Genomic DNA, 21,579 nt, shown 5'->3' on the forward strand with positions numbered 1-21,579 from the left:
CTCCTAAAGCAATTGTCTAATTTTGTAACATGGTTAGAAGACTTCGTTCCTCTTAAACTCTAAATGAACACCTGGCCTTAAAGTCGTATCAGGCAACAAAATACATTCCCAACTACAAAACACGTTAATGGAACAAGCTTCTAGGGTGTTCATCACAGTAGTTTAGGGTGGCTGTGCATTACATTCTTCTGTAAAAGAATTTTAGAAAGCAACAATGGAGAAGGTTTTGTTCCAAAAGTGATTATCTACTAGAAGGAATACATTTTACACATCTTTGAACAAATTTGTAAAGGGAGTTGGTGTTTCAGACAGTCTGTGAGTACTGTGGTTATTAGATGGTAATGGTGGTTTGGGGGTTGGGGATGGAGAGGGGGCCACTGATGCCTGGCCCCACCTTTCAAAAACACGTTTCGTGCATAAATGCACGCAAACATGGGAAGACACAAACATACACATTGCAGGACTCACACACATGCCTTGTTCTTATTTGCTGCTGTTGATGGAAAGTTTAAATAGAAGGCTCTATTACACTGGGGCCAATACAGCCAAACCACAAGAGTCTCTCTCTCTCTCTCTCTCTCTCTCTCTCTCTCCATAATAATATTCTCTTTCTGCTCAGGCCAACAAATTCTGAGTTTGAGTACTTCTTTCCCAATCTTAATATGGTTAATGAGTAATTACGCATAATAACTGCAGGTTAAGGTGTGATTAATGCAGGAATTAAATTCAACACAGTGCATGTGACTGACACATGTTTGTGAAACAACACTGAAGGCCCAGACTCAGCGAGCCTGTGTAAATGCTGATACAGACACATTTGCAGTGGTGTGAATACAGCAACAACTATGTGAAGAATCACATGATTTCCACTGCATGTGTCTGTGCACGAGAGGATAATTGAAAGTTTCGATTGAAGTTGCACAGTTGTTTTTTATGTAATATGTGACTGGACAGCAGATTTGTAATATAATAATTATGCAAACTATTTTACTAATTATTAGTGCTGGTCACAGGGGTCTAGCACCAAATTCTGGGCCCTTTGCACAAGCAACTGGGCCCTTCCAACTAATGTGTAGTTATTTAATCACACATTAATCCAACAACTCTTAAATGTATAACAAATGTAGCCTAATCACACAAGACTGAATTTTTGTTTTATTTGCAGAATGATTAAAAGCTATAACAGTAAATGCCACCAAAGTTAGCCTAAAATCATTTGCATCATAAATACTATGTGGAATTTAATTTTTCTTATGGATGTGACAAAAAAGTCAACTTTGGAATGAATTGCCTTTAGTCTTTATTCTAATTAGTCTATAGTCAAACATAGGCCTTAGTAAAACACAGAACATGACTTTAGTGTTGCTAAACACATTACAGTTTACATAGCTAAAATAATGCGCTTTCATTTTAAACTATAGGTTCACCTTGTCTCAAGTCCACAGTATCAGAGGATGAGGGGTCTTTTGCTGCATCACCCTCTGTGACAGTTTCATACTCAGTGCCATACATTTATTTACCCAAAATATTACATTTACATTAGTTAGCAACATTTATTGTGATATTTAAATGATATAATATTTAAAGAAATATAAAATTTCAGATTCCACAAGCCCACTTACAGCAAAGCACAGATTAAGGAGCAAGGCTGACAAGGGAAGCCGAGCTATCAGATTCAGCGCAGCCTGGAGATTGGAGTTTAAAACAAGGATTGGATAGAGTTTTTCTGAATGACAACACAAACATTTACTCCCCTGAATATTTGCCAAATGTAATGGCTCTGAAGCCCTAAAATGGCTTTTGGGACAACCCTACAAATTACGTAATCTACAAACCTGAAATACGTACCTGCTTGCTGAAGTTTCTTGATGACAGCGATGATTTTTTTACTTGATTTTTTACAATAAGTGGACAGTGTCAAAATTCGGGTGCAGTTCCATTTAAACTCTGATGTCGGAATTTTTGAGTTCCAACCAAATTATTTCAACTGGAATGACCCCAGAAATCAGATTTACTACTTGGAAATTTGGGAGAGCCTCACCAACCCCAAGTTCAGAATCCAAGATGGCTGCCTGCATACCAACAGTGTGTAAAAGTTGTAGCCTTTTAGAACTTTTATCTATTTATGTCTCATTAAATTAGTTGTACCCACAGTACTAACCATCTACTGTATGTCCATGGTAATCAGATATGTAAAATATTGCATAATGTGCTCTTAAAAGCTGGTCTTGCTAACAGTGCTATCCAGATACAAGCTGGCAATAAAAATTAATATTTGTTGATCATGGTCAGCTCTGGTGTGATGTTATTCCCAGCTCCAACATCCGACTTACGAGGTAAATGAAATACAGCATAAGGCTTTCCTGACATTCCAAGTAAGAAATTTTACTTGTGGTGGCATTCCAGAGATAAGGCATCATGTAGTACTTTTGCAATGATGTTTGTGATCTAAAATTAATAATGTTTATGTGGCTGAATGCACTCAAATCCAACATCAAGTGTAAATCCTATCTAGAAGAAGAGCAGGGATTGTTTAGGGGGATAAATGACCTAAAACCTAGATATAAGTGTGTAGTGTTCAAAAGTTTATAACTCTGGACCGTTTATTATTCAATTTCTACATAATTTATGCTAATCAGTTTTTGACTGTTTGACTACTATCAAGCAGATATTATTTGGAGAGTGAATCATTCTCAATAAAGCAGGGATACAGGCAGGGTAGCAGCCAAGAGCAGCTCTGTGGTCATAAACTGACCAACGATATAGGGTGAGAGAATAAAGGCTAGTGGATTGTGAAGGTGAGGGTTTATTATATGTGAAAAGACTGTCAGAAATGACAGCGTAGCTTTTAACTCCAGACTAATGAGGTGCAGCTGCAGTGGAAAACTACTAGCTTCAGTGCCCCACTGCACAGGGAGGTTTAGCTTTGTTTGTATTGGTGTTTATGGTAAATACACGCTTTGTTCAGTCTTGTTACTCTAACAAGTCTTTTTCTTCCCGGGGTCTGGATATCATCTCATGTAACGTGGTAAAAGGTCTTTCCAATGTCTTTCCCTGCTGCATCTGATCCTTTTGTGAACAATGCTGGAAAAATGTAATGTGGTAGATTATCTGCTCTTATCTACTAACGGCAATCTCTCAGGAGCTACTGATTAGTTAAGAGCTTTGAATGTATAAGTCTGCCAAGCTCTTTGAGAAGATGTTAGATTAGATTAAATTGAATTTCACATCATAGTTTACAGATTGGAAAGGATTACTGTAGTTTTTGTGCAGAACTTTCACTTTTTATTTTCTGCACCAACAGGATGGCAGAATATAGACTGGCCACTGGCAGTGCAGTAGACCATTATTTTTAAATGTTAAATATTAACTTTTGACACAGAGCACCTCACAGGTCAGCACACAAACAACAATGCTATTAAAATTGCTATCCCTGTCAGGAAAGTACTCGGGGAGACAGGCAAACGCAGGGTAGGTTTTTATTAAATGAAAAGGACACCAAGGAGAAAAACAACTAATCAAAAGAATGTGAAACTTAATAACAAAACATTAGACGCAGACCAAAACACTAAGACACCAAGTAGACATAAACAAAACACAGAATTACAAGACCAGTCAAACAGATACCTAGACAAAGAACCAGGAATGTAACAGAGAGGGCTAAACCTAAACCCAGAGCTAAGGCTTAACCTATACAAGAGATACTTGGACAGAGGGGCCTGGAATGTCAACAGTGGATTAACACTGAGACTTGGGACAGGGCTTATAAAATAGAGGGCAATACAAAACACCTAGGAACAAAAGTCACATAAGGAGACACTGATGAGAGGGTAGAGCTAAAGACCAAGGTGGGGCTAATGCAGAGACAAGGGAGGAGAAGAAGAACAAGAACAAAACAAAGAGCCATGTGTTTCTAAGCACATGACAAACAAGGGAAACAACGAGAGAGAAGGAACACACTGGACAGGGCAATTCATGACAATACCCATTTCCACAAAAGTTGGGGCATGTCTTGAAGCTCTTTATCAATAACAAAGAGAACAGGTTTCCCATTTTTTTCCCTGTGAAGGACTGGATCCCCTCCAGGATGTGTTCCTGCCTTGCGCCCAGTGATTCCGGGTAGGCTCCAGACCCACCGCGACCCTGAACTGGATAAGGGTTACAGATAATGAATGAATGAATGAATGAATGAATGTCTGAAACACACTCCAAAAAGCTGAGACTGAGTGAAAATACATGTCACACAGTTTTGAAGTATTACGTTATAAACAGGTAAAGAGCTGTCCATTTTTCAGCTTGTTATCATAAAAAGTGGACATCATGTTTTTTGTGCAAATGATTAGTGTGAGCAGCAGGTAGTGTCACAGTCACACAGCTCCAGGGACCTGGAGGTTGTGGGTTCGATTCCCGCTCCAGGTGACTGTCTGTGAGGAGTTTGGTGTGTTGTCCGCGTGGGTTTCCTTCGGGTGCTCCGGTTTCCTCCCACAGTCCAAAAACACATGATGGTAGGTGGATTGGCAACTCCAAAGTGTCCGTAGGTGTGAGTTTGTGAATGTGTGTGTGTCTGTTTTGCCCTGTGAAGGACTGGCGTCCCCTTCAGGGTGTATTCCCGCCTTGCGCCCAGTGATTCCTGGTAGGCTCTGGACCCACCGCGACCCTGAATTGGATAAGTGGTTACAGATAATGAATGAATGAATGAATGAATCATTAGTGTGATCATCCAGACAGCTATCAGTAATAGTTCCAAATATCAACACTTTTAATTGTGTGGGGGTGCATCAGTGACCACAGCATGGGTCATGGTTATTTCAGTAAGACAATGTCAGGCCTCGTTCAGTACATGCTACAAAAATGGCTTCATAGACACAGTATGTGTGTGCGTGTGTGTGTGTTTTTGACTGACCAGCCAACAGTCCAGACTTGTCTCCTATATGGCACAATGAGGAGGAGAATCAGGCAATCGAGTGGGCAGTTGAGCAGTTGAAGTATGGAGTTTGAGAGCACAATTGGTTTCCCCTTCTGGGTGGTTAGAATAGTTGTCTCACCAGCACCATACCTGTCAGTTCTGGCCTTCTCCAAGCGTGATGAGCTGCCCAGCAGCTCCATGTTGGCAGCAGTTGGCAAACAAAAGTGGTAGTTGGCTTTACATCTTGCAGAAAGCAAGTGCTTGTCTTTACCTTCCCAGTTTGGGATTCCTAGCTAATGTGTAAGTGGTGGATGGAATTGATGATGAGGTACACAATTAGTCCTGAAGACCAGTGTTATTGCATTTTAATACTTTGTACTAGGGTAGGGCAGTATAACGGTAATGCTGTATATGGTGATATTTAAAAATGTGGACAGTGTCTCAAAATGAGGGTGGAATTTATGACGTGTGTGTGGTTGCCAAATTTCTGTTCTGTGTCTGACTCTTTAAGAACAAAGCTAAGGGTTCATTCATGTGCATTTAAGCAAGCCATAAGGAGGGTGTGCTGTGGGAGCTCTGAATATGGGTGGGGAAAAAACACAAACACATTAGCCCAGCGCAGTTTTGAGTTTAGTGCTGAGTTTGGGTTAAAAAAGAGAGGAAGGAAGCTGAAAGACAAAATACTCAGTACTTACTTAGCTTTGTTCTCACAGGTATTAAGCTTATTAGACTGGAAAATCATCTGCTGCGGTATGCTAAATCTCAAGTGCCTGTTAGCTGGTCAGCTATGCTTTTAAACACTGTACAGCCTGTCTTATTTAGCTTATTTTTTAACTTCTCTGTTCCTTCAGCACCAGTAGGGGTTTATATCGGCTGTGTGCACTGTCGGGCTGTGCTTAGCTGAACTGCACAGTGCCGAAAACCCTTGCCTGGATCCACACTCACAGTTATGAGGCTCATGCAGCCTGACACCTCCACCCCCACCCAACAATAATACTGTATACTGTGTTAATATTTTTGAAAACATATGATAGTATAAAAATTGTAGATAACACTAATACCTACATTTTACCTTGGTTACAGTGTAGACATTGTAGCCATTTTGTCTGTACTTGGCTTTGACTCTTTATCTGTTTAACATCACAGCTGGGAATGTCGGTACTTTGTTGTCTTAAAAAGCCTGATTTGTCTCTGTTATGAAACGCGAACATTAGCGGAAGGATGTGCTGTCAGTGATGAAGATAAACGACTTGAGACAGCCACTAGGGATAGCTCCAGCAAGAGGATGAACCACTGAATGAAGAATGAAGAAGAGCCTTGATGCCTGCTCTGCTTCTCAGGACCAATGGAACTGTGTTAAATTGCATGAATGCTCTCGCCTTTGTTCTCTTCTTCTGGTCCAATCAGTAAAGGAGCCTCAAACCACACAGACATGTTGCTTCACTCAAAGCAATCAAAGCCCTCACCCTCACATCACACACTTCTCTTACAGTAACGCTGGCCTTGAGTGAATCATGTCACTGTTTCAGATTAGAGCAAGTATGTATGTTGGGAAGTGAGAGAGAGGGATGGATCCACAACACACAGAAAGTGTGTGTGTAAACTATGTGAAATATTCCAGCTGTTGAGAGATGATGACCTTATCCTCTGTCTCATTTAATGATCTGGAAGAACATGCCTCCCTCACTCTTTCTCTCTGTCTCTGACTCTCTCTCTCTCTGGCTCTGTCTCTCTCGTCTCTGTTCTATTTTACTTGAGCACATTTTATTAGTATGATCATATTTGTGGGCGGCCCGGTGGTGCAGCAGGTAGTGTCGCAGTCACACAGCTCCAGTGACCTGGAGGTTGTTGGTTTGAGTCCCACTCTGGGTGACTGTCTGTGAGGAGTTTGGTGTGTTCTCCATGTGTCTGAGTGGGTTTCCTCCCACAGTCCAAAAACACACGTTGATAGGTGGATTGGCGACTCAAAAGTGCCTGTAGGTGTGAGTGAATGTGTGTGTGTTGCCCTGTGAAGGGCTGACACCCCCTCCATTGTGTGTTCCTGCCTTGTGCCCAATGATTCCAAGTAGGTTCTGGACCCACCGCAACCCTGAAATGGATAAGTGGTTACATATAATGAATGAATCATATTTGTTAATTTTTTCCAAACAAGAATCAATATTTAGAAGGTATTGATATTTTTCAATGTTAGATTCTATGTTTCATAAAAGGAGCTTCAAAGAAAAGCTAAGAGCAGTTTTCAGTGGAGCTTTGCAGCATTATTGACGGTGACATTGGTGTAGATGGTGATCTTGCTAGTAATAATAATAGTTTTCAGATGGACACAGCAAATGCCCCCCCAGCTCTTATACCCATCACTGTCATTATCCCCTAATGATATCAGCTGTTCCGGGCACTTGTCTTTAGACCCCAATGTGAGAGGAGGTTGAGTTATTTTTGGTGTGCTGTAGTGTGTGGAATGAACAGTTGGGTGTGTGGTGTCTGTGCTGAAGGCTGTACTACAGAGACGGGGCTTTGCTGAGTCACCACTGATACACTCCCACCTGCCTTCTGCGCATTAGAGGCTCTCTCCCTCTCTGTCTCTTTTTCTCTCTTTCTCTGTGTGTGTGTGTGTGTGTTAATGCCAGGTAACTGTGATACAGAGAACCAAGTGTCAGACCCAGAACAGACTAACGATTTTTAACTCTTTTAAATCTAGAGTTATCACTGACGAATTGATATGTTAATTATTATTATTGCCATTGTTTCCAAGACATTAAAGGAAAAACTTTCTGAGTGGGCCTAATATACTACAGCACTATATGTTGTAGTTCCCTCAGATGAACTCATTTATACACATAAAAATATTAATTTACATTGCTGGAATTTGAATGGGAATGTACATGTATAAAACCCACTGAGGGCGTATAAAGCCCACTTGCACTTAAAAAAAAAAAAAGATGGATCAACATCCAATAATGTTGGTATGATTTGGGTTGGCCTTTGTGATTCAGAACAATCATCCATAATTAGTAATTGACCTCACTAAATGCCATCAAATCCTCACAGATATCATTCAGCATCTAGTATAAAGCTTTCTCAAAAAACAAAAAAACAAACAAAAAAACTGTGTTCTCTTCCTGTAGCAAAGGGGAAGTAAGGCTACGCTCACACAGCAGGTAAAACTGGCACAAATCTGATTTTGTGATCAAATTCAATATATTTCTGCTTTTCACATGGTCTATATAATGTGAACTGTATTTGACATTACTCCTAAACTGACCCAAATGTGTAAAAGGACAGTGCTTCAGGCTCTGACCAGAAGGACACGTCCATCTGTTCCATCCAAAGCACTTTTATTTTGAAAAAGTATTTTGATAAAGTTACCTTTAAATTAAATTCATGTTAAAACATTAACTTTTTCCAAAGGGTTTCCAATGATTATTCATTGGCCAGGTGTATGAATTTGTTCCTTCATGCAAGTTTTCCCAAAAATTGGTGTGTTTTGTGCTCAGTGATTCTGTATAGGGCTCCGGTTTCCTCCCACAGTCCAAAAACACACGTTGCAGGTGGATTGGTGACTCGAAAGTGTCCGTGTGTGTGAGTGAATGTGTGTGTGTCTGTGTTGCCCTGTGAAGGACTGGCGTCCCCTCCAGGGTGTATTCCTGCCTTGTGCCCAATGATTCCAGGTAGGCTCTGGACCCCCCGCGACCCTAAATTGGATAAGCGGTTACAGATAATGGATGGATGGATGGATTCTGTATAGGCTCTGGACCCACCGTGACCCTGAACTGGAAAAGTGGTTACAGACAATGAATGAATGAATGAACTTGGATACAAATATTTCACACATTTGCCATTTTCCAATATTTTTTAGAATAGGAAATGCTTTGACCAGCCTGTTTCCATGTTCTGAACATCTCAAATTAAATAAAAAATGCTTTGGACTTGGTAGAAAGAATGGAAATGTCCATGGAATGAATGAATTCTGATCTGGCTGTTCACACAGAGTCACATATGCACAGATTGGGTATGTGTCCGATTTCTGTACACAAACAATACATCTGTGTTGAATATGATCAGATTTGGGTCACTTTTCCCTGCTTTGTGAATGTATGGGTCATGGGGGTATGTTGTTGTATTTGCTGGTAATAGCTGCGTGTAGTAAGGGCTAAGGCAGTTATTACCAGTTTGGTGTGTGTGTGTGTGTATTTGTCACTGTGTTAATGGCTTGTGGGTCAGTGTCTGAGGTGTTGAATTGGCACACTGGTGTAAGACAGAGGCGTGAAGTGCCAAACCAAATGGAATGTCTAGAATCTTTACAGGATCCTGGAATATCTGCAGCATTTCAGTCTTTCACAAAACAACAAGACATTTTAGTGTTGATATAAGCACTATCTTTGATCCAGGAACTCTAATCCAGGCTTTCCAGTCTAATTTACTGAGCTACAGATCAACACAGAGCATCAGGAAACTGCACATATGGTAAAAGTTGATAGCACAACTAGAGAAAAAATGAAATGATGGATGCGTTCAGGGCGGAATGAGATGGAATAGACCCAGCAGGCCCTGGAATGCCAGGATTCTTTATAGAACCCTTACCGATATTCCGGAATGTTCAGTGCTTTGAGGATCAGCAGAAAGGAACAGCTGTGGAGCTGGACCTGAAGCCTCCAACTTCACTGAAGTGCCCTTAGAGGACATATCTCGAGGAGTGTGCATGTGTGGTCCTGTATTTAGCTTTTTGTGAGGACCAGATGTCTTCAGCATGTTGGGAAATCAGAATTAGTTGACCATTTTGGGGTACTTGGCTCATCATCGCAAGGAATGTATTTTTTATAAAAAAAAATTATACAACAGAACAGAGCTCCATTTCACCACTGCACGATTTCAGATGGCTTTAGTTTTGTTTGTTTTGGTGTTTATGGTAAATGCACATCTTGTTTGGTCTTGTTACTTGAACGAGACGTTTTGTTCTCCGTTGAGTCTGGATATCATTTTGTCTAACACAGAAATGTCTGTCTTTCAAGGCTTTGACAGTTGTGGAAAAAACCTTGTATGGTAGATGGACATGATACGATGTTATCACACACAACTGATTAAATATTTTGCTCAGGTTTTACTTAAATTTTACTTAATGATTTATTAACTTTTATTTAAAGTTCCAGCAGCATGCGGCGGCCACTTTTATGTCCTACTTTACAGGTGTAAATTTGTACTAACATCTCGAAATATGTGTTGTTTAACTACAGCAGCAGACCTGGCAGCTAGACCAAAGCCTCCAACATAAAAGAATGTTTACCCTTAGAATAACACTGTTTAAACTTTCAGAACCAGATGGACATGTGTAAGCTGTGTATTTTTTCTGAACTAGAATAAATACTCAGAACTTTCATTTTCTGCTTTTGAGCTTTTCGTTAGCTTCAGTGTGAGTTTCACACTTTATGGTAATGAAACGGTTATTGGTTTCACATTAAATTAAGGTAATATTTCTGATGGTTAATAATACCATTTAATGTAAATTACTATGATTACTAGGTTATGCAAGTTACAGCATCAGCCAATGTTAAGAACAGTCTCTTAGTGGCTGAAGCACCATGCTGCACCCAACATTGCCATGTTTCATCTGACACAAAACAAACCAAAGTGACAGTGCTTTCTGAAGTCATCTCAAAGATATAATTGAGTACTTTAACCCAACTTTAAATTGTGATGAAATACTCTGATTCTATCTACCTTAAAAAGAGCTTGGTGACTTTCTGACACCAGCGGTAACCACCTTAAATGGTTTAATATTATATTCAAATGCATTCTCTTTTGCACTAGAAGCTGTTTGAAATAAACATGCCTCTTAAAAAGGGACTTCAATTCTGTCTATGCAGCAAATATATCCACAAAAACAACAAAACTTTGTTTTATATAATTATGATTACTGATTACCTGTTGAACAAAACCTGATACATTTGTTTACAAACTTAATCTCACATGACGTTTACAGTTTTAAATAAGGCAAAAAACAAGACTGCCGAGTTGTTGTTCATTTAGGTCTATTTTTGTTTAAACTTTATTTAAAAGCGACACTCATTTTACAAGTTGCACGCGTTTAAGTTACAATCTAGTTACAAATGTTTCTGTGGTAATTTAAACAGTGAATAAAAATTTACAGACAAGTTAAACTTTATCCATCTACAAACAACATTTTTCCCCTCACGCTTCCACATTAAAAGACACTGAGCTTCTGAACATAAACAAAACAGAGAGAATAGTGTTTGCCCACAGTTGTAGATGTTACCTTTAAATGAGCACATAGGGACACTAATTTTATTTGTATTGTTCAAAATAAAACTTACTGAATTTATTTCAGTTTATGTATGAGTAATATTTTTACTTTTTATCACATTTTAAAAATACTGTGATAACACTGATAGCCATTATAATTTTGGGCACTTTAGTATCACAGTCATGATATTACATTTTTGTCCTGTGTCATGTCTAATATACTGTATCTCAAATACTTGCAAGTAGTAGGTTGAACTATGTCCATTCTTGTGATTTCCTCTCCTAAAGGCCTGAGGTAGCCCAGGAATATCTTGTTTATTAGGTCAGGTGTGGCAAATGTGTGGAAATCTCTAAAACATACTCATAATGCAGTGCCTGAAACCAGGAACCCCTGTTTGGTAGATGGAATTCTTATTTCATCTTAAAACTGAGTACACCAAATGGCAAATGAAAAGGCCACAAATAGAAAGCTAGTCATACAGAATTAGCCAGAAAGCTCTCTCTAGTCTGTGCTTGTCATAAGCTGAATTACAGGCCATAACAGGTCCTTTGGAGCAATTCAGTATGGCTGCATGAAGAACCTTTTATTGAATGGTACTGAATTATAGGTTCTATGCCAATGAAAGGCTTGTCAGCTTTATCCTGTGTTTGTAGAGTGTAAACTTTTAAGGACTTTGGACAAAAATGTGATGCAGAAACCTGTGACATTCCTTCACACTGTATGGATATACAAGGTATTTTTTATGTGTGCGTGTGTGTGTGTGTGATGACTTGGTTTCCCAGCAGGGTATTTTATTGTAGCCTTGGGTGTGTTGGAAACAGGTAAACTCATACTCTGACAGACAAGCCTCCAGGGATACAGCACAGAAGTGCAAAAAGCCATTTCAGGTCAGTGCTGTGTGAGTGTGTCTGAGCATGAGTAAAGGACTTTCCCTCAGTCCATTATGATTCCCAGACTTATGCGTCACACCACAGTGTGGTGTCTTCCAGATACCTGTGTGTGTGTGTGAGACACCTGGACATTCCTCACTGCCATCTACATGCACACATAAATCTGTTTTATTCCTGTCACTGTCTGGAAGCTGTACAAATTTCAAGTCATGACTAAGCACCTACTGCCAAAGACTCTACCACATTACAGTAAAACACTTAAACACGCATAGACTCCATCAGCGCAAATAGAGCAGTACATTCAACCACATCCATTAGTCGAGTGTAAGTGAAGGCTGTCTGCCAGCACAGCTGGTGGTAGATTAATAAAGCTTAATAAACTTCAGTGTTAATGGGCTTGATTAATTGTCTTTAATCAGACTGTGGTTTTTACTCTGAGGTCTGATTTCATCCAGGACACTGCAGAGCTCAGATATGTGGAAAAGGCAAAGAATTAGAAATGCAAGCTTTGTGAACGTGGTCTAATGTGTCTTCAGAACAATACTGGTTTTGTGCAGGTGGAGTTAGGGCTGGGCAAATAATAAAAAAAAATTAATAAACGTATTCTTGCCTATATCTGGTAAAAGAGTTGAGTTAAAGGCGATGTTCACAATTTTAATCAAAAAGACTTTTTGTGAAGTCAATGTTTCTGATATAAAATATGATTTCTTGCGTCCACATCAGAACAGTGACAATTGCATTTTCAAATATCTCCACCTTGGAGAGCATTTTGGAAAATGTTTTTGTGTGGATGAGATGCCAAAACAGTCAAAACCCTCAGTTTTTAAAAATAAATGGATCCGTATGGACAGGACCATAGTGAATGGAGCCATTTGTGATAGAGGCTTCACAGCCCTGGTTACTATAAACAACAGTGTAAAGGATTTCTCCACAATACATCATTTCACATCAAACTGCATGGAACGACTGTGTTTAAAATTTAAAGGAACATTAAGTAAGATGTAGTTTTTGCTCCTGGGCTTCCTCTTTAGATGCAGATTATAATTCACTTTAAAGCATTGTCCTGAAGTCAAGGGGGAGGGTGGAGGGAGGAAGGTTGGTTTCCTACTCCCTTCCAAAACTAACTACATAGTGCAGTTTCTGAGCCCAGATTAGCAACAACAGGGGCTCTGTTGTACAGGTCAGCAAAGCATCACAATGACTTTTCAGCTGTTATTTTAAAGTGCATTACTTAGAAATTGAGAGAAATGTTGAGACATTGGAGCAATTTCCCCCTTTTTTCACCTTAAATCAGTCCCTTGTGGTCACACTATGGTGTATGCTTTAATGTATGACCATGCTGGTATTTGTGTAAACATAACTCATATCAAATTAAATCTTTCAATTATAATATGTACTCTTGCAATAAAGAAAAAAAGGGTATCACTGAATCACTTTATTTCAGTGTAGCTTCCATCAACTTTGTGTCACAGTACTCCATCAGGCTTGAGAACACTCGATTGCTGAATTGTATCCAGGAAAAACACGCCAATCCCCATGCTGCTTAACAGAGCTTAAGGAATAGCAAAGCAGTGACCCCTCTGCCTAAAACAAATAGATTTCCTTACAAAGGTCCAGCCTCATCAGGACAAACAAATAATCCATTCATCAGAACCCTGCTGGAATAAATATTTAGTTTCACAGATCTGTTGCAGAGTGCTTTGGATAAGAAAGATCAAAGATTTACCTCAGTAAGATGTTATCCTCTGATGTGATATATTCTTGTGTGCTATTTCCCTCTTCCTGTTCTCTCTCTCTCACTCACTCTCAGGTGGTTCTGTGAGGGCAGAGAACTGCATCATTGTCCTGATATTCAGATTTGGAGAGATGGTGATTTGCACACTCTGGTAATCACTGAGGCTTTTGAGGACGATACAGGGAGATACACCTGTGTAGCCTCCAACGCTCTGGGAGCAGACAACACCTCGGCAGAGGTCTACATAGAGGGTGAGGATCTTAAGTGCTCTAATGTATAAATAGGTATTGAGCAAATTATATAATAAGCTACTTATCTGGACAATGAGTGTTGTATTTGTTTAGAAGCCAAATAAAACATAAATGATTTGATAGTGTCAGCTTTTCCACTGCATTGTCCCTACTCTATTCAATTCAGCTCGTATTTTGCTTTTCTATGAGGCAAATCTTGTACCTGGTATGTGGAACTGGGTAACTTTTTAGTACCTGCTGGGTGTGGGATGTATAGTGGAAAACCTACCAAGTACTAAGAGAGTATAGCCAAGTAGAGTAGGTACCATACAATGGAAACCGACATGAGTCCTTGGGCAAGATTCCAAAAACTGCATTAACCTACTTTTGTAACGTGATTAAAATTGTAAGTCAACTCTAGATAAGAGCACTTTTCCTGCACTTAACATAAGCTCTCTCTCCCTCACACACACACACACACACACACACACACACACACACACACACAGAGAGATAAGTTATAGGTGCAGCACTTGCTTGAATATGATTTAATATGATGTAAATATGTTTAGTTTCTGTCTTTCTTATATCTATTCTGAGGAATTAAGGATGTACAATTCTACCCCCCAACTCTCTCTCTCTCTCTCTCTCTCTCTCTCTCTCTCTCTCTCAGGAGCCTCCTCTTCAGACTCAGACGGGGAAGGATCTGTGCTCAAAAATAAGTCGGGAGCAATGCCACAGTATGTTTTACATTATATCCTCCTCTCTCGATTGAAATCACTGAATCGTTAAAAGACAAAGCAAACTGAAAGTCCAGTGATAAAGACAACATAGGTGTTAATTAATACATTTCTTTTCATTTCTTCCCTACTAAAACTCTCTTCTGGGGTAAAATTGGAAAGATTGTTGGCACTCTACCACAGCAAAAGTTGCACTGTATCTTCTCAAATAAGTTAATCAAGAGTTTACGCAGTGTTATGGTGCTGATGGTAGACATTCTTCCAGCACATGTGTGAGGCCAGTGCCTCTTCTGTGTCTGCTGCTATTGTTTAAGCAACTCTTGCAGCAGCATGTATTTTCAGATTGTTGCAAATTCACACCTAGTTTTAAAAGACTCTGGAAGATATGTACATTTAGTATCTCAGACACCCTGGTGTCAGAGTTTCTCACTCAGGTATTTTAGAACAAAGTTTTCTTCTTCTTCTTTTGGCTGCTCCCTCCCGTCAGGGGTCGCCACAACGGATGAACTGTGATCCGCACCATCGATCTGGCACAGTTTTTACGCCGGATGCCCTTCCTGACGCAACCCTCCCTATTTATCCGGACTTTGGGACCAGCAATGCAACGCGATGCATTCCAGTGGCTAGATACACAGTCTCACACCTACAGACACTTTTGAGTCACCAATCCACCTACCAACGTGTGTTTTTGGACTGTGGGAGGAAACCCACGGGGACACTGGGAGGACACACCAAACTCCTCACAGACAGTCACCCAGAGCGGGACTCGAACCCACAACCTCCAGGTCCCTGGAGCTGTGTGACATACTACCAGTATATGGTATACCTGTTATACACATGTAATACTAAATGTGTTTATAGTAGCATTTGAAGTAGCAGTTTTCACCCCCCACTCTTCCCACGCTGGAAAATATGCCTATGTGTATATAACACGGGCAGAGAGCCTCCAGATCATTTCTGAAACTGCCCAAAAAGACGTAGTACTTTGAGCCCTCTGACCCTTGAGCCCTAAGACCCCTGAAGTCAGCCTACAGACTAACTGCTCCTCTTTTGCCATACATGCATAGCAGAGAAAATGAATACAGAAATACAAAATGAATAATGACAGTTGTCTGCAGAGACTCATACATAGAATTAATGGTTTCACCTCTTCACCTACTTGCCTATCTCTGTCTGCTGACACTGCACTAGCTCCCTTCCTTCCTTCCAGAAAGTCATCCTTCCATCTTCCTCTCCTCCTACAACCTTCTCTCCTACCCTTCCTCCTCTCACTAATCAGCTGACATCACTGTTGGCTCTGCAGTAGTTTATAGGGTGCAAATTCAGACAGTGTGTTGAACGCATTAGTCTAGCTTTGCTCATATCCTGAGGCCTGGGATAAGCTGAGCCTGCTGTGTATTAGAGTGTATGATACTGCAGGTTCAGTTATTTTTTTCAGCTGTTTAAAAGCAAGAGTTTGGGCATTAAACTAATGTACACAATTTTCCCCTGACACCATCAGTTCGCCAATAGCATGGAGTACACATTCATTCACTCATTTATTCATTAACTGAAATCTATTCATGCAAGTCGCAGTGGGTTCGGAGCCTACCTGCAATCAATAGATGCAAGATTATCATTCTGTCACACACATGCTTACATTCTGGGCAATTTTACACAGCCAAACAACCTACCAACATGCATTTTTGGATTATGGGAGCAACCGGTATGACCTGGAGAAAACGCACACAGACACAGGGAATGCGCATTAAACTCACAGAGACTTGAGGGCATGGATCAATTCCAGGAATTCAGGACCTTAGAGCTGTGTGGCATCAACACTATCTGCAGCACCACTGCCCTAAAAGTATTCACGATAGGATCTGGAAGAAATCCACGTAGAAACTTAGAGACTTGTGGCGAGGATCAAACCCATGACCTCAGGATCCCAGAGCTGTATGGTATCAGCACTACCTGCAGCACCACTATACTGCAATACATTCATTCATTCATTTATTCATTCATTATCTGTAAGCGCTTATCCAATTCAGGGTCGCGGTGGGTCCAGAGCCTACCTGGAATGATTGGGCGCAAGGCGGGAATACACCCTGGAGGGGGCTACTGCAATACAAGTATTCAGAATTTACAAATTAAATATCAAGTTACTTTTTAAAATGCAGTATTTCCAATATAGATATCTTGATTAATATTACATTTCCCCCAGTTTTAATCATTGTCATTTCCACCTAGAGGTCTGCATGGGACCTATTTATAAAGTCCCACTCCTGCTAGAATTTGCAAATTTTAAAATTTGCATTAGTTTTCCCACATCCATCAGCAGCATTTGACATTTCAGTCTGGTCCTACACATACTTCACAACTAAATAATTTTCTTATGAAATAATATAACTAGTGGACATTTATTTTATAAACAAAGAGCAAGAAATTCATAGTACCTTTATTTTATTAGGCTGTGCTTAATTTTTTTTATTAATAAAGCAGTATATTTACAAATATGTAGCCTATAAATATCATTTTGCCAAGTGGTGTGTGATTTTATTTTTTTCCTAATTAAAAGTTACAAGCTCCACCATTTCTGCAGCACAGTAACAAACAATTCATTTGTTGTTCATGTATTGCCTGATTAACATAATTTTATATACAGGGTGGGCCATTTATATAGATACACCTTAATAAAATGGGAATGGTTGGTGATATTAACTTCCTGTTTATGGCACATTAGTGTATGGGAGGGGAGAAACTTTTCAAGATGGGTGGTGACCATGATGGCCATTTTGAAGTTGGCCATTTTGGATCCAACTTTTGTTTTTTTAATGGGAAGAGGGTTATGTGACACATCAAACTTATCACACCCTGTAGACTATCTATTAATTTGCGATTTGGTATTTTTCTACATGGATATGTTTTCTACATGTGTACTGGTTAACCTCCCGCTCATGGTGTTGAAATGTTGTCCCGAGCATCAAGGTATTGTGAAAGAAGTCCTGTGGGAATAAAGGTCTCTAGCCCCACCTTCTAGCTACAGTAGGCCTCTCCAGCCACACCGGGCTACCTAACTCAGCACTAGCACTTTCAAATGAGTAGAGGCTGTTAATGCAATGCTGCAGATGGGGGTTATACTTCATATTATTACCTTTCAGTTCAGAAGAAATGTTTTATGAGCAGGTTTGAACAAACTTTTGACCATGTAGTGTAGGTAGGTAATAGCTAAATTAGCTTATTAGCAAACCTAGTCTGATACGGAATCTTAACTTACTAAGTTCAGTAAGTATCTTATATTACAGCCACAAACACAGTGAGCTGTATAGAGTATATGTTAAGATGTATACGGTTAAGTTAAAAAAATCAGCCCATAGTTAGTCATACTCTAAAACCTCCTCATCTGAAGCTGTCATGGTTGACCACACATTTGCTCATCCAGACGCCACTCTCACTGGCCACTGCCCAACAACAGCAAACCCTCAGAACCAAACCGGCTCTTTTAATGGGTCACATGTAACAAACCGTGTAGCCTTACAGCCGGCTGTTAAGTATTAATAGGCCACGACCGACCTCAAGCACTCAGCCTGCTCTAGCTTTGATATTTTCGTTGAGCACACTTAAGAACTTCGATTGCTTTTGCAGTAAGTGAAGCTTTACTATCCTACCCATACAGCGATGTGTTTGTTTTCTTTGCACTCAATTAAACTAAGTCTAAGAAGAAAGTTTGAATGATTCATGATTCAGAAAGTGAACTGTTAATGCTGTGCTATGTACTAAGCATAGCATGTACTAAGTAATGTGCATACTTTTATATGCAAAAATGACTTTTCAATTGATATTGAATAGCACCTTTGGTGGAACAGTTTCTGAAATTTCTTCTTCAACACCAAAGAAAACCAACTGAGACCTTAAGTTTCTCATATTCGAAAGATGCTGACCACACATGGACACAGGCCTTTATTCAACTTCACAGTGATAAGAGACAGCTAGTTGATTCTGTATCTGTGGAGTACTGAGTGTGTGCCTTGAGTTTGAGAGCTGTGCTCTTTGATGTTTCCTCAGAGTTCAGAAGAAAACTGCATCAGTATCCCTCACCATTCGCTCTTCCTCTCCCAAGAGCCCAGAGAAACCATCCCACCGCTCCATATTGCTCCAGTCCCTGTCTACTCCAGCGCAGAGAGTAAGACACACACACACACACACATAGTTAAAGCAAGGGTATCTGGAAGGCTCATCAAGAATGAGAACAGCAGATGGCAGGACATATACAGAGAAACCTGACACAGTATTTGGCAAGACTGACATTTTTTATTATAACCATTTGGTAACATTTCATTAGGAAAAACTGTGAATCTATATGAGACCTACATAAGCCTTTTATGATGACTGCTGTAACCATTCACTAAAACCTTTAATCTTATTTAAAAAAGGTTTGTCATGACATTTTCTAGGATGAAACTGACTTTTATGATAACTGATGCTTGTTAGAATTAATTTTTAAAGATATTTATGTCAGTTGATACAAGTCTAATACAAAATAAACCTAATGCATGTTGATCTTCAGGAAGTAAAGCATTACCAGTGACACTTTCTTGCCCTTTTTTGCATTGTGCTAGGTTCAGAGTCCAGTGTCCTCGCAGTATACTGGGGATGGACCTCTATCAGCACCCCCTACTTTTACCAAGGTAACACATACTCTCAGGGTTGTTATTTTTATACAAGCAGCTAGTATTCATATAGCAGAGTGGATAACACCCCTGCATTCCATGCAAAAGATTAGGTTTCAGTTACCCATTTTGTGCAAGCAACATACCAGTTCAATTAAAAAAAAAAGTGTCTTCTGAATGTAGCTCAGTCACATGTAAATTACAAACACAGACACAAATAAAGTGAGAGTGAGGTGTGATAAGTCAAGGTTTCTCATTGTGGTGGAAAAGTGTTGGAAAAGTAACCTAACACACGTTAATGCACAACCTCTTCTTTGTGTGTATGTGTGTGTGTGTGTGTGTGTGTGTGAGAGAGAGAGAGAGAGAGAGAGAGAGAGAGAGAGAGAGAGAGAGAGAGAGAGAGAAGGCGTGGGGGGCACTCTGGCCTCATATTCTGTCATCACAGCTTCTCTTCCAGTCGTGTTTTGTTCACATGTCTGTCCTCAGCTCTGTGAATCTGTTTTCCTGCCCTTCTGACCCCATTCTTTCTCTCTTACTCTCTCTCTCACTCTCTTGCTCTCTAGCTGTTGCAGGATGCTCAGGCATCTGAGGGTCAGGTGGTGGTCCTGGAATGCAGGGTAAGGGGAAGCCCTCCAGTGAAAGTCCAGTGGTTCCGACAGGGTCAGGAGATCCAGGACTCCCCCGACTTCCGCATCTTACAGAAAAGTACAAATATAACAACAACTGACTGATAGCACCTTAACACAACATGACACTGTGTGACTAGACTGTGTGATTGTCCTGAAATATTGTTGGCAACTGTGTGTGTGTGTGTGTGTGTGTTTTTAAGACTTTTATATTATATACTGAATTGAGCCTTGCCACTGCTTTAATTCATTACCATAGAGCCAGGGAAAATGGTAGCACTGTCCCATGAAGGCTCCCTGTTTGTTTTACATAATGTGAAACAGAGTGGTCTAACAAGGCTACGTTGTCAACTCCTGGGAATGGTCTGAATGGAAACAGAATTTCTCGACTGTATTCAAAGGATCGTTTAAATTGCAAAAGCCTTTGATGATGTAGTTGTCTAGAAATGCCCACCTAGGCTTCAGTCTAGCTTTTGAAACGCAGGTTATTTCTCCCCAGGGAAGTATCCATGAGGCATGTCTCAGAGAAAAGGCTGCAGACATGGTAGGAGAGATGTTGGGATTGCTGGTAACTGGAGGTTTCTGCTCAGCGTTCAGTCACACACGTTTGAGTCAGGCCAAGACTTTTCCGACCTGTCACGGGTCACAGGCACATTTAAATCTTATATTTAAAAACATAAATCTAAGTGAAATATTTGATTACATTTCCATCCTTACCATGGAGCTATAGTACATTATCAAGTGCATCTGTTTTGGACATTATTTAAGTGTTTTTGTGTATTGAGGAATTATGGGGGACGGTGGATGATGTGAAATAATGTATATAGTTTTTGATGCATTTGGACGATCCTACAAGGACTTTCTTATTTGTAATTGGTCACCCTGGCTCTACATACTCATGACTTCAAACATGTCTGTGGCATTCACTCTCTCATACACACCTCTCACATTTCCTTTTTCAATGTTTTGCTACCTTTCTGTTGTCGCTTCCTTTTCATTACTTTAATGCACATAGTCCTTATTCAATTTTTACCAAAGCCATGGCGCCCTGCTCAATAAAAAGGGTGTCTGAACTTACCATAACGACACATGTGCCAACGTGGAAACTATTGACTTGAGTTCAAGTGTGATAAGCAGACTGGTCTTCAATGCACTGAGACTCACGCTCTTCCTGTTTCATCCTCTTTCTCTTTTTCACAGAGCCTAGGTCTGCTGCAGAACCTGGTGAGTGTCCTTCCTGCCCTGACATGCCAAAGCAGTCCGTACATCACACGCACATGCTACACACATTTATCAAATTGTTCGCTGACGCACCTTCAGCACGGCTGTTAACACACCTGCTCTCGACACCGTAACGTGTACTATACCTGCTTATGAAGTAAGATGGCTGTGATGTCATCCCAGTGGGATCTAGTTTATGACTCAGAGGCAAACACAAGTTGGAGGTTAGAAACATTCAAAAGGTTTTCATCCCATTCTCAGTAATTTGTAAAACATTTGTTTGTGCGTTTTGCTGTTATGAAACACATGACCTTACAATCAAG

General features: G+C 40.1%; 1 protein-coding gene across 2 annotated transcripts in view; it reads left to right on the forward strand.

Moving 5' to 3' along the window:
* The first annotated feature begins 13,975 nt into the window (after window positions 1–13,975).
* palld (palladin, cytoskeletal associated protein) overlaps window positions 13,976–21,579 on the forward strand; it is a 66,170-nt gene continuing 58,566 nt past the window's right edge. For both annotated transcript variants that reach the window (XM_066676551.1, XM_066676552.1), the window contains exons 1-6: window positions 13,976–14,041; window positions 14,694–14,760; window positions 18,805–18,922; window positions 19,359–19,427; window positions 19,973–20,114; window positions 21,236–21,259. In XM_066676551.1, coding sequence (XP_066532648.1) covers window positions 14,753–14,760; window positions 18,805–18,922; window positions 19,359–19,427; window positions 19,973–20,114; window positions 21,236–21,259 — 361 coding nt within the window. In that variant the 5' untranslated portion in view covers window positions 13,976–14,041; window positions 14,694–14,752. The remainder of the gene's footprint in view (window positions 14,042–14,693; window positions 14,761–18,804; window positions 18,923–19,358; window positions 19,428–19,972; window positions 20,115–21,235; window positions 21,260–21,579) is intronic.

This window comes from Hoplias malabaricus, chromosome 7, assembly GCF_029633855.1.
Source record: "Hoplias malabaricus isolate fHopMal1 chromosome 7, fHopMal1.hap1, whole genome shotgun sequence".
In the NCBI taxonomy this organism is placed as follows: Eukaryota; Metazoa; Chordata; class Actinopteri; order Characiformes; family Erythrinidae; genus Hoplias; species Hoplias malabaricus.